Source organism: Furipterus horrens, unplaced genomic scaffold (assembly GCF_987537825.1).
Source record: "Furipterus horrens unplaced genomic scaffold, mFurHor1.1.pri manual_scaffold_7, whole genome shotgun sequence".
Lineage (NCBI taxonomy): Eukaryota > Metazoa > Chordata > Mammalia > Chiroptera > Furipteridae > Furipterus > Furipterus horrens.
The window spans coordinates 135,002,599-135,016,343 of NW_028327177.1; the positions used below are offsets into that span (position 1 = coordinate 135,002,599).

The 13,745-nt window shown below is 42.2% G+C and overlaps 1 protein-coding gene across 1 annotated transcript in view; it reads left to right on the forward strand.

The window, feature by feature from the left end:
- The window catches only part of MYRIP (myosin VIIA and Rab interacting protein), a 196,000-nt gene that overhangs the window by 76,821 nt on the left and 105,434 nt on the right, over positions 1-13,745 (forward strand). Inside the window, exon 3 of the mRNA XM_090284952.1 lies at positions 7,592-7,813. Within this exon, the coding sequence (XP_090141078.1) occupies positions 7,592-7,813 (222 nt within the window). The remainder of the gene's footprint in view (positions 1-7,591; positions 7,814-13,745) is intronic.

Below are 13,745 nucleotides of genomic sequence, written 5' to 3' on the forward strand. Positions count from 1 at the left end.
CAGTTTTAATACATATTAGGAAAAAAATGTAACGCACATATTTAAGCTGATATTTCATGGAAGTAAATGCTTAGAACTAGTCAAAATGATACTTAATATTTTTAAGAGAGCTGTTTAAAAGAAAAATATTACATCAATAGTAACAAATTGATTTATACATTTGGAAAAAATTTTGCAACTGATTACCTACAGACTCACAATGAGAGAGGGATGTGTTCAATGGGCAGAAGGCATCAGACAGTTTCTTAAAAGGCAAAGGGTGTGGAAACTTCTGGACATGAGTCCATAAAACAAGAGGCGACTCAGCATAATCCCACGTGGAGAGGATTTTTCTCAGGAACTCTGGAGAGGGCAGCTGCCAGAGATATTATCCATGCAGAGCAGGGATTATTTTACTGTTCTTATAGGGCTTTGTCTCATGAAGAAGAGGTGGGAACCATTGTGTCTTTCACTTTCAGAGTTAGCAAAGAACCACGTCACCACAACTGAATTCCTCAGTCACGCACTCCACAGGCACCACAGAGAGCCTTTGGGTCAGGCGCCGGCCGGGTGCTGGCGTTGGAGGAGTTGAGAGGGCTGTCGGTCACAAGGTTTAACGCCTGGTGCTGACTTATCGTACTAGCACTTCTGAAATACCATTCTGCTGTCCCCATGAGCGGATGGCTCAGAGAAGAGGTGATGGCAATAAGACATGGCGGTGGCTTGGAGCAGCATCGTGGCAATGGCAACGGAGGGAAACAAGCAGTTTTAAGAAATCCTTCAGGTTAGATCCAATAGGCCACGGTGATGGGTTGCACATTGTGGATGAGAGGAAGAGAGAAGTCAGGGAGAACGCTGGGCTTTTAGCTTTGGGGGCCCCACGGAAGGCAACTCCAGGCCCCAGAACTCACGTGACACATTGTGGAGTCTCAGGGTCACATTCTCTAAGAAGACGCAGTTCGTGGCCTGTGCGTCAGCCCCTGCTCAAGGGTCTAAGGGGTGTCTTATTCTTCTGGCACGGGGCCAAGCATGTAAAAGACATTTAATCAATGTTGACTAAAGGACTAGTTGAGAACTTGGGGATTAAGAACACATGGGTGGTTGACTTCTGGTGTAACGCAACGTCCTCTGCCTCATTTAAAATTTTATTTTGGATAAATGATTTTGAAGCTGGACTGCAGTATTACCTTGCCACTGTAAATATCTACATGTAAACACAACAGAAGCCCTAGCCTTCAGCCTCAGAGACATAAGAATATGCTTAGTGACAAGCAGAGCTGAGACCAGGTAGGCAGCTCATGGTGCCTGGATAACGGAGGGAGATTAAAACCAATCAAAGCCATATTGTAAAGCCAATCAATAGCCATATATATAGAAAAAAATTTATATCCATATGTGTCTCTATATTTACATAGATCTATATCCATATCTATATCTATAGATAATTTATTTTAATAGTCTATGAAGCTAAATTCCAGAAATTACTCTGTAAGAAAATATAGTTACAATTTTCTCATCAATCAATATAAGTGGTTTATTTACATGAATCTTAAGTGATTTATAGTCACTTTAGAAGGTAGGCGGCATTTTAAAGCTGAAGAATATACAGGAAGTATAGAATCAGGAAGAGGATGATAAACAGGAACAAGGCAGAGAAGGTGAGAAAGAAACAATGATGAAACATTGACTAATGGCCCAGGACAACCCATTCGAATATAAAATAAGCCAGCAACCTGCACCAGCACTTTAGGCTGGCCCTGTGTGGGAAATAGTGATCTCTCTCTAAGTGGCAGCCCGTGAGCCGTCTTGAAGAAATTTACAGAGAGTGGACATGTCCAAGTGACAATGGGAGCAGAAAGAGAAAACAAACTTGTGAATGAGACCTCCTTTGTGAGTCGCCAGAAACTAGGTGCTGAAGACCTGCTTGTACATGAGTTGAGTCTCTTGACACAGAATTTCATTGGTTCAGAATGACTTTAGCCCTGGAGACCAGAGTTGGAAAATTGGTCTGCTGCGGATCCAGGAATTTAACAGGCTGGAAAGGATATGTCTCAATGACAGCTCTGGATGATGGGGTAAAGAGAAGACAATGGACTGGCTTTCCTTAATGTAATCTTTCACCATTCCAACAATTTTTTGAGATTCTATACCTTTGTGGCTAGCTCTATATACACTATAGAACAGCGCTTTTCAACTGGTAGGCCACAAGAATTCTTAAAACATGCAACACCTGACTATTAAGTCAAGGGCACTGACCTCTTTTCCCTGAGATTATCAAATAAACAAATGACAGCAGTCAGCACAACAATAGCCATCCAGTATGAATGAATCAAAATTACACTATTTTTTTTGTCAGATTGGCAAAAAATGCGCTCTTTGGTGTGCCGAAGAACTTTCATAATTAGATTATGTGTGCCATGAGATGACAGAAGTTGAAAATCACTGTTATAGAATACATAAGGAGTTCTGTGGCTCTTTCTTCTTAGGCCTTTTGGAACTCTGGATATGAAGGAAGATGCCTCCCCAACCAGGTCAGATCCATATTTACTTAGCAATGGGGTCACTGTATTCTTGCTTCTGTTTCGGAAAGGCTTACATCCTGACCTCCGGCTTCATGGTATACTTCACGCTGTTTTCCTGACCCCAGTTTTATATAGGAATAGTTTTCTCAGGGCCAGGTAAGTGCTGCATGGTTGTTTCAGCCCAAGTCTGACTGTGAAGTTTATGAACTTCCTGCTGTGTCCATCTGCCATCCTTCCTATTTACCATGTAAAAATATCCAGACAATTTTAGAGACTGTATCACTCTCCCTGAGCCCTGCTCTTGAAACCCCTAGGTGTCCATAAACATGTTAAAATCCATGTCTGACTCTGAGTTCCTAAACTTTCTGCTGTAAAAAGACATTGTGATGTCTCCTCTTCCAAATAGCTTTTAAAGGATTATTATTTCTTATCTTTAGCTGAGTGGGTCAAAGGAACCAAAGAAATATTAGAGAGAGTGCATATGATAGAACTTAGAGCCACAAAGCAGAAGCTCTGCCAGAAAGGAATCCATGATGCCCAGGAAGGGTTCCACCCTTTACCATGATGCTGGGATAGGATGAAAGTGGGACTGTGCTAAGGGGCCAGTGATCCACTGTGGGCCATTGAATCTGGCCCACTTCACGACAAGCCCACTCCAGGCCATTCACATCCTGCTTCTTCCTAATCCCCCCATGTTATGTGTGTTTATGGTCATCTGCTCCTATATATTGCTGGCTCCTGTCACCAATCCACATCTGTGACCCCTGGCACCTGATGCAGTGCTATGAGAAAGTGCTAAGTCAATAGTTATTAAATGCATGAAGAAACACATGTCCATGTTTGGGCCTCTTTTACCATCAGGTGCAATTTCTATAATTAAGTTCATTCTTGGGCCTAATTGGCCATTAAACTGTCTCTTTGTTAATTGCTCTAATGTAAAAGTAGATGCACAAAATTAATAAGCCACAGCAATCATGGTTTTCAAAATGACAGAGGTGAGAGTATTAAAATGTGGAAAATAGACTTCATAGGGGGGTGATTTGAAACAGTGTGATTTGACTTCACGGGCATCAAAATGAAATATTTAGTAGTGGGAACACGGGCCGCGCTGCCCCTCACTGTTAAGGGCCCTTCTGTCAGCATACCCGTTGTCCTGGCATCTTTGATCATCTTGTCTATATTTTGCAACACAGAATAATCTCTACTGTGCAATACTTTGCAAATCTCCTTTGTAACCCAGTCTGTGGTGCTGAAACAGACATTAAACAAAATGTATAAAAATATAATGCACCTACGCATGTATGTCATTAGAAATTGTGGAAAGTCTACAAAGGAGAAAACCAGGGTGCTGTGAGAGACAATCACTGGGGGACTTGATTCACTCTGAAGGATAAAAGAAGGCCTTTCATCGAGAAATGGAGGAGGATAGATGGACTTAGGATGAGCTTTCAAGAAGAGGGATCCTGTAGGCAAACCTCAAAGAAGGAAGAACATGGCATTGTCAAAGGACAGCAAGAAATTGAACAGGCTGTGTGGTTAGAGCATCCTTAGAGGAGGGGGTGGGTTTGGAGGCAAACAGCCCATGTGGGGTCCCGTTACATCTTGGAAAAAAATCTGGAATTTGTGGAAACTTTTGAAGCAAATTGGGTGACCCAGATTTTCATACTCAAAAGGCTTTTCTTGCTGTAGTTTAGAGGAGAGATTGGGGAAGAGGAAGAAGTGTCCTCAGTTTAGAAAAGGCTGTTGCCCTGATCCCAGGAGAGATGAGGTCAGGTCAGATGGGGGGTGGGGCAGGGGGCGCAGGTAAAGCAAAAGTGGAGACAAGTAAATGAATGCCAAATCTTTTATATTTAGAAGATATAATACGTAGAACCTGGATTGACTATGATGTGTGAGGAGCAACAAGACCAAGGAAATGTCCTCTGTCTGTCTTTAGCAGTTAGGTGGATGGGGGTTTATTTACGTGAGCCCAGGAAGCTCAGGAGAGGGGTGATTTTTCAGGGACTGATCAAAACTGGTGTTTGCAGTCCTGTGTATCAGGAAACAAAACTCATAAAGCTCAAGTGATTCTGTAGGTTGAGTTCACAGAGTGTTTTTGAGCCCCAAAGACTTTCCTTCCTGGATGTTTTATTCCATTTAATTTAGTGTCTCTGAAATATCAATAGAAACCAGTCAGTTGCTGAGGCTGTTCTTGTATTGTTTACAGACGTCAGAGCCATTGATGGCTTAGTGCTTCTGCTCTAAATCTGAGGGACTGGATAATGGCACCTTCATGCCTTAAGACAAAGAGCCTCTCCTGTTTCCCTGTAAACATTTTGTTCAGCAAAATATGCACCTCTAATGTTTTACCTCATAGAATTAGTAGCTGTCCTGATGTAGTCTCCCCTTTGAATATGAGATTCAGGCTTCCTTTATCATCCAATGCTCAAGCCACAAATCAGCATCGGAGACTGCTGTGCAGAGCAGTAAGCCCTGCTCAGCGGTGGGCAGATGTGTAAGCCAGCTCAGGGCATCCGAAAGCTAAAGCTGCGAACACTCTTTGAATTGTCATGGGAAAGTGTTTATGATATATGGTTGTTAAGTGAAAAATGAGGTTATAAAACCATATGTAGATTTCCAATTCTAATAGAAGGGTGGGATAAGCTAGTGCCACCCTACTCTATACTAAAAATACATTAAAATACTAATAAGATGCAAGGTTTAATATAAAATATTTGCAAATTGTAAAACTGATAAGACTTGTATCCTGAATACATATGAACTCTTCCAGCACAACAATAAAAGGACAAGTAATCTACTTAAAAATGAACAAAAGATTGCAATAGATTTTTCTTCAAAGAAGATGTACAGATGGTCAATATAATGAAAATATGCTCAGCATTATTCATCACTAGGCAAATCAAACCCACAATTATATACCACCTCAGCCCCCACGCTGGTATGGCTTTAATGGAAAAGATAGGCAATAAAAAGTGTTGGTGAGGAAATCAGAACCCTCATATTCCAAATGGCACAGCCATTTGGAAAGCAGTCTGGTGATGTCTTAAAAAATTAAACACAGCTTTACTATAGGACCCCATGATTTCACTCTTGGAATTAAAAAGATATATCCACACAAAAACCTATACGTGAATGTTCATAGCAGCATTATTCATAATAGCCAAAAAGTAGAGACAACCCAGGTGTCCGTCAGTTGAGGAACAGACAAATTAAATATGGTATATCCATAAAAGGAATATTATTTGGCAGCAAGAATATTACTGCCAAATACATCCTACAACATGGGTGAGCCTTGAACACATGCAAAGAAAGAAGCCAAACACAACAGGCCACAGAGGGTACAATTCCATGCCTGGTACATATCCAGAATAAGCCAAGTCCTAGAACCTGTCGGTAGATTGGTGAGCAGAAGGGACTGAGGGGGGCGAGCAGTGAGGAGGGACTGAGTAAGTGTGGGCTTTCTTTCTGGGTTGAGGAAAGTGTTCTAGAATCAGACAGCAGTAGTGCTTAACAGAACTTTGTGAATATACTAAAAACTACTGAATCGTACCATTGAAAGAGTAAATGTTATGGTATGTGAATTATATGTCAATTTTTTTTTTAAGTCAGGGGAAAGTAAGAAAAGGAAACTTCTGGGGAATAGAAGTGAAGAGGGAATTTAAAACCAGAGTGACCAGCCCTGGCTGGTGTGGCTCAGTGGATTGAGAGCCGGCCTGTGAACCAAAGGGTCTCCCGATCAATTCCAAGTCAGGACACAGGCCTGGATTGCGGGCTGGGTCCTCAGTGTGAGAGGCAGCCACACACTGATGTTTTTTTCCCTCTCTTTCTCTCTCCATTCCCATCTCTCTAAAAATAAATAAAAGCTTAAAAGAAAACAAACAAAACAAACAAACAAAACAAACAAACCCAGAGTGAACAGCCTCATCGAATGAGGCAATCAGGGGCTGTGGGCCCTGCTGACAGGGGCGTGCAATGTTCACTTGGGTGTGGGGGCAGGAGATGTGGCTTAGGAGCCTTTGGAGGAGAAGCAGCTGTAAATGGAGGTACCTGCATAAAGATTGGGGTAAAAAGCTTAGGCTCAAACAAGCAATATTTAGAAAGAAAAGGGGAACAACAATTACAAATACAGCAGACGTCTTAAAGCATAAGAGAAATCTGTGACCCACTTTATGCCTACACACTTGAAAATCTAAACAAAAAGGACAGTTTTCTAGGCTTCAAAATTAGAACAGTATATATAATATCCTCCCATTTTAAAACAGGAGGAAGTTGAGGAGGAGAGAGAGAGAGAGAGAGAGAGAGAGAGAGAGAGAGAGAGAGAGAGAGAGAGAGGAGAGGAGAGGATGGGTACGTGAATAACGCAGAGTAGTAGAACACAGGTAATTGTAACATTTTTTTCTTTTGCTTGACTGTGTCTGATTAGTTGCCTAATGTGTCAGGCAAGGATGACTCCTGTCTATGCAGCCATTGTTCACCATTTAGGTTGGATTTTGAGAATTTTCTTCTGCTTGGCGGACCAAAGAAGGGAGTTGTCTTTTATCCAACTCTGAGTCACCCCTGCTTAGGATTTGCCCATCACCCAGTGACTCTTTATCGACTCACATTGATTTGAAAGCTTTTAAAACCCCTGGGTGCTTCCGATTCCAGGGATCTTAAATAGGGCCAGCGCCTCATCGATCATATTCCCAGCAGGGCTGTTGTGAGGATTAATGTTTTAACACAATCACATCATAACACGATCTCCTGCTCCTGTGAAAAGGTGTTAGTTAATTAAGTGAAAGGTTTTATTTTTTCGAGGATGTGCTTAGTTTTATAATAATAAACTGTATCTCAGTCTAGTGGGTGAAATGGAAGTGATAAGGTTTTCAGGATTTCTCCTAAAAACCGTGACATAAGGAAGCCCACAAAATTAATCCACCTTCGGGGTTGGATACCATGTCAAGCAATTGATCTCTGTGAGTTTTATTGCTGGACAGGAAGATCCCACCCGTGGCTCGGCCTGGGGAAGGGCTGGGGTGGGAAGGCTGGGGGGGGGGCGGGGGGGAGCCCCCTGACCTGGTCTGCGCTTTCCTCCCCCTGCCCTGTCCCAGCGAGATGAAGCAGAAGCTGGACGAGGAGGGCAGCAAGTGCGGCATCCTCTCCAAGCACCGCAAGTTCGTGGAACACTGCTGCATGCGCTGCTGCTCGCCCTTCACCTTCCTCGTCAACACCAAGCGCCGCTGTGGGGACTGCGCGTTCAACGTCTGCAAGAGCTGCTGCTCCTACCAGAAGCGCGAGAAGCTGTGGATCTGCTGCGTCTGCCAGCAAGCCAGGTGAGTGGCCGCGTGTGCCCCTGGGGGCGCCACCCATCCTCCGGCAACCAGGTAAGGCCGGCAGCGGTCCACCCGACCCGCCGTGTAGTTCTGGGTGCAGCCAAGAGATGCCCCAGGTGAGGCGCTGGGAAGGATGCGGCGTGAGCGTCGCAGAGAGGACGAGAGGGGTCTCCTTTCTCATCTGGTCTCAACTTTTCACTCGTCCACTCCACAAGTACGTGTGGGAGTCTTAGGAATTACGCTGGACGCAGGAGCCGTGACGGTGAGCGAGACAGGTTGCTTTGGGGGAGATTGGATGCATGAATGTCATGATACAGTACTGCGCCCAGCCGGCTGGGTGAGCTGTACACCGCACGGGGCTCAGACACCTGCCGTGGCACCGGTGTGCTGCCCGACCTGTGGTGGACGCTTCAAGGACAGGGCCCGTCCCTGTCTTACTCAACTCCCTTTGTGGTACATGGCATCGCCTGACGTGTAAGAGGCACACAACCCTCTGTGGCCTGAACAATAGACCAGGACTGTGTTCAATGGCAGAAAAAGACATGGTTGAAAACATGTGGTTTAAAACGGAATTTTAAAGAGAAAAGGATCCAGAGAGTATTGGGGTGTCCTAGAGAGGTTTTATGGAACAGGAGGGGACCCCAGGTGGAACTCAGGAGGAATCACAGAGCATCCTTGGACAAGGTGAGCAGGGGTAAAAAAGACAGGCTCCCCCAGGTGTGTGGAAGGTCTGGAAGAGATGAGTCTTGAGGTGGTCAGTTTATGTGAAGAATTTGGGTTTGATCCTCAGGGAGTTGTGAAATCATAGAAAATAGCAGTTGAAAATCATTATGAAAACATGCAGTCCTTTACTGTCCTTCAATATATGCACCCCCACACAGAAGGAAACAACAGTATCTCTAACAATCTTGTTTTTCTTAGTTTTTCTGTTTCTTTTCTCTGTGGATCAGATAAATCTCCAAGATTACTAAACAGTTAATAGCAGGGAAACATAGAGTTGCAGCCTCTCAACCCCACACTGAGCCTGAGTTGTGTGCGTGAGGTTAGTCTCAGCTCCAATTAAATGACACGTTGCTTTCATCCAACAACAGTCATGGAAGTGACTAGTACGCTGCCTCAGGATCCCGTCCCTTAGAGCTGGAAGAGCGTCGCCTCAAAAGCCAGTCTTCCAATTCCAATCCTGGGCTATTCCATTTATACTAGATTGTCTCAACAAGTAGTCAGATATTGAAGAACAAGGTGTAAAAAGGGCAGCAAATGGCTCCTCAGGCTACATTACAAATTTCCATTTCACATTTCTATCCACTTAGGGAGGAGCAGGAGGCGTAGGTAATCCTGCAGAACTTGCATCATTTCACTGTAACCCTTCCATGACAGCTCCTCAAGTCTCAGAAGCAGGACATCGGAAAATGACAGACCACTTGTAGGAAGGTACCTGGAAAGATATCCAAAAAATGAATGTACATTTGTTCCAATTTTTACTTAAAAGGGGAGGATTATTGAGGAGTCTTCCACGTTCAGCATGTCTAGCATAGACAGAACACACCCAAAAGTGTTTAAATCGAAATTGGCAGAAAGGTTGCCGAGGAGAAACTGGGAATTTTGCTATTTTAATCTTGAATGATGTCTTGTGGGGCATCTCAGGAATCTTGGGATTATTGTTGTCTGACATCAAAAGGGATGGAAAAGTTGAGCTCCTTTCTGGTTTTTCCAGATTATTCAAGTTCATTATAGGAACCCAGCTCAGGAAATAAATTCATGGTACATATGGCAGGTTTTTGCATCTTGAAATTTCTCTTGCCGTTGATAGAGAAGTATGTCCAGGCGAGAGGATCGCAGGGGTATGGATTGTGGCCTGACGTCGTCTACATTTTACAGGGTGCCCCAGAAGGGTCTGTTTTATGTATGTAGTAACAAGCTGCATAAACCCCCAGCATCACACGAGACACAGCAAAATTTATCCCGTGAAGTTTTTAAGGCATGTTTTGACTTGAACAAGCAGGGAAAGTTCCAAATAAATAACAACTTTAAAAACCTGCCCAGTCTTTTGAAACAGAAAAAGAATAGTTTACAACAGATAGTTTAGACTTTAAATACAGATATTATGTAGCAAATACTGGTGTCACGTTAGGAAACGATGTTGTGTGGCACTGCCTACTGCTATCCACTTTGTCTGTCTGCTCCTCTGCCCCTCGTGCAACCTGAAATTAATCCACCTCTTGGTTTATAAGTGATTTACTTTATGTTTCAGCCTTTGGGACATCCTTCCGGATATTCACATTCAAGCAATTGGATTTTAAAACGTAGTACAGTCGTCCCTCTCTATATCGCGGTTCACCTATCGCGGCCTCACTGTATCGCGGGATTTAAAAAAATATTGTATTTAATTATTTATCGTGGGATTTTTCACTATATTGCGGGATTTTGCGGTACTGTACAGTAGATACTAAAATAAATGTAAGGTTCCTACTTTGCGGATTTTCACCTATCGCGGGGGGTCTAGAACGTAATACCTGCAATAAGTGAGGAATCACTGTATTCTATATGTCAGATTATCGGAGAAGGAAAACTCTGATTCCAAAAAACCTCCGCTGCCTTGCGGCATACCTCTTCAGGGGAAAGGCTAAGGGAGTAAACCCCGACAGAAAATCCGGAGCCGGAGTCCCTAAGGCGGTTCGACGTTGTAGTCAACACCGGCAACTCCTGCGGCGCACCTGAAGCCAAGCTGTATTGACTCCGTCTTTCCCTTGGACCCTTCAGCTGCGAAGAGAGGGGGGGTCTGCTGCATGGGCAACAGCAGACCCTCCATATCACCCTGCCCAGGCTCTGTAGCTTCAGCTTCACTGGAGAGGACACTCCAGCGACATCGCAAGATGTCGATTCAACACGGAAGGAGACAGATACCGTGTCACTCCCGAGTCGGACTGCACAGCCATTCTCGACGGTGCAGATAGACTCTTAAGAAGCTACACCATCGTCTCTCGAGACGGACGGCTGCCGACGAGGATATGTCAGATTCCATGAAGAACCCACTGTGTGTGTGTGTGTGTGTGTGTGTGTGTGTGTGTGTGAGAAATCTCAATAAAATAGCGGATAGCAGCTCTGTGAAGTTGCAGAGACGACCACTTTTGTGAGACCCCCTTCAGGCCTATATTTCACCCCCCACTGCCCATGATATACTTTTTCTTTCCCATAAAAATTAATCAATTTTTGATGTATTGGTTTCATTTATAACTATTTATCTAGTGGCTACCATGTTCATGCTTTCTGAGATACTATGGAGCCGTGAGTAATTATAATAATAAAAATGTTTGTCTGCCACAAAATTAAGGACCTAGGAGTTGAAGTTAGACATCCATGTAAAAATATTAACAAATTGCCTCAGAAGTAAGTAGCTGGATCAAGCACCTGGGTCTGTCTCTGATGTAGTTCTAAATGAATGACTTGCATTAGAAATGTAGGTTCCGTCAGGGAGGCCTTGTCACTGTGAAATCGACAGTATCTCTAACCGCAGCTTTCTTCTTTGTCATCTCAATGAAAAAGAGCCTATATGTCTTTGTGTTCTGTTTGGTTATTTATTTCAGTAAATCATTTTTATTTTAAATGAAAATTCACTTTTCACGGTCATTGCTGTAATTATGATCAGATGGTTCTTCTTCATCTGTTCTTTTGCAGCATATGTTTTGCATTAAAATGTGTTTCTGTTGTTGGTGTTAGTTTAAAATTTTTAACTTTGAGGGATTAACAAACAGATGAATTTATTATGGAATGAGTGATGGATTCCTTACTTTTAAAGTTATATAGCCAGCGGGATACTACTAAATCATTCCCATTGTCATTTTTTATTATATATAAATTTATGTTCTTGACAACTTACTATACATATTCATTCAAACGTTATAAACAAGGACATATAGTAGTTGCATTTTAAGGTCTTCTGCAGGAAACAAAACTTTCAGAGTAAGTGCAGCCCGTATACATCACCCATTATCATTTGGGATTGAACTGATTCAATTTGTTCTTGGGCACAAAGTGGCTTCCTAGTTCTTTGCTTTATTATAAAAATTGTTTTCTCTGATTTTCTGTCATTTTGTGCTATTATCTTTAACATGGACCAATTTGAGAGATTGTTTTCAGGGACTGAGAGAAAAAAATGATGCTTGGAACTGAAATTAAAACACAACTCCTCATTATGCCTGTGGCATTTTGCTTTGGTTTCTCTGAGACAAATTAATGCTTCATTCCTTTCCACTTGGAGTTGAAATCTTGGCTATCTGATCACTTACTTACCTCTTAGTAGTCACACAGCCCACATAATTCATAAATTAGCATGCTGGTCTTTTGGTATAAATTTCACAGTATGTTCTGGAGATACCCAGTGGGTATGCAATATCCCTAAAAAGATATAACATTCAAAATGATCACAATGGGATAAGGACATTAGCAAATATATAGGGGAGTAATGACCCTCACTAGAAAGCAAGGGAATAGAGTTTATACTTCAAGTAGCTATTTTTTCCTCATTAGCGATTTTTTTCATCATCCTACTCTGTTGACAAGGGGAGATTGAAAAAGAGACTCTTGCTCATTTGCTGGTGCAATCTAAATGGGCATAATCTTTTACCAACATGTATCAACAGCCTTTAGCATGTCCAAAACCTTTTACTCACTAATTTCATTTTTGAAAACCTTAAAGAAGAAATAGATTATTTTTTAATGTTGTACAAAATTGAGGTGTACTGAATTATTTGTAATATTTTTTAAAAACCCAGAAATAATCTAAATGCCCAACCATAGAACAGTGAAAGTAAAGTAGTACAGTTAACCCGACGATACGGCGAGATCTTTAAAATAATGTGTGTACTGAATTAACATGAATGAATTCTTATATTAAAATTTTAGATTTAAAACTGCAATGCAAAATGCACATGTAATATAATCACTATGTAATGAAGAAAATTTTAAAAAAGACTGAAAGAAAATTAATAATAATTGCTGTTTATGAGTAGTTGTTCTTTAGAAGGTAGACTTATGGATAATTTTTTCTTTCTTCCTTCTTTTATTTTTAATCCATTCAGCCATGCTCTGTGTTTTGTGTGTGTGTGTATGTGTATTTTATTGATTATATTGTTACAATAGTTCCAATTTTTTCCCTCTTTACTCCCCTCTGCCCATACCCTCCTTCCCCCATCAATCCCACCCCCCATAGTTCATGTCCATGGGTCGTGCATAGAAGTTCTTTGGCTTCACCCTTTCCTATATTCTTCTTTTTTTAAAAATTAATTAATTAATTTTTTATAACAATAAAAAATAACAATTACCCCCTGGCAGACTTAAGACCCTTTATAATCTTATAAAGGACAATGGTCAAAGGTCTCGTGCTCCTCTAGCTGCTTCAAGCTGGACATGGTCATCATCCTACCTACCCTCAGGTCCAGAAATCCCTAATAAGAATGGGGGTATGGAGGGGAGGGTGGCCTTTCCACATGGGGAAGGATCTTGCAGGCTCCAGGTCAGTTGGCTGTCCCCGGACAATGGTGTGCCTGGTTTAACAGGCTGGCATCCTTGTTGTATTCTGGGGGCAACAGATTTGGCAACAGGGTTAAAAGGCATCATTCAATCCATAACCACTAAATGACAAAATGCAGGGATTAATTTTTCAGTGTCCCATATTAGAGGGGAAAAAAGGCTCTTTGGAGGAAGGTGTGCCAGGCACATCTCACCTGTCCAAAACCCTTTTGCCCACTATGCTTAGTTTGGGCTGAGGGGAATATCTTAGGTTTCCCCCCTTTCAGACCTCTGGGCCCTTTCTGTCCAAGCCTTTAGGATAGAAAAGATAATTTTTTTCTTATCTCTCTATTTTCCATTGTGTTCTCAACTTTTTCACCTTTTGCACATGTGCTTTTATAACCAGGTATAAGTAAAACAAAAA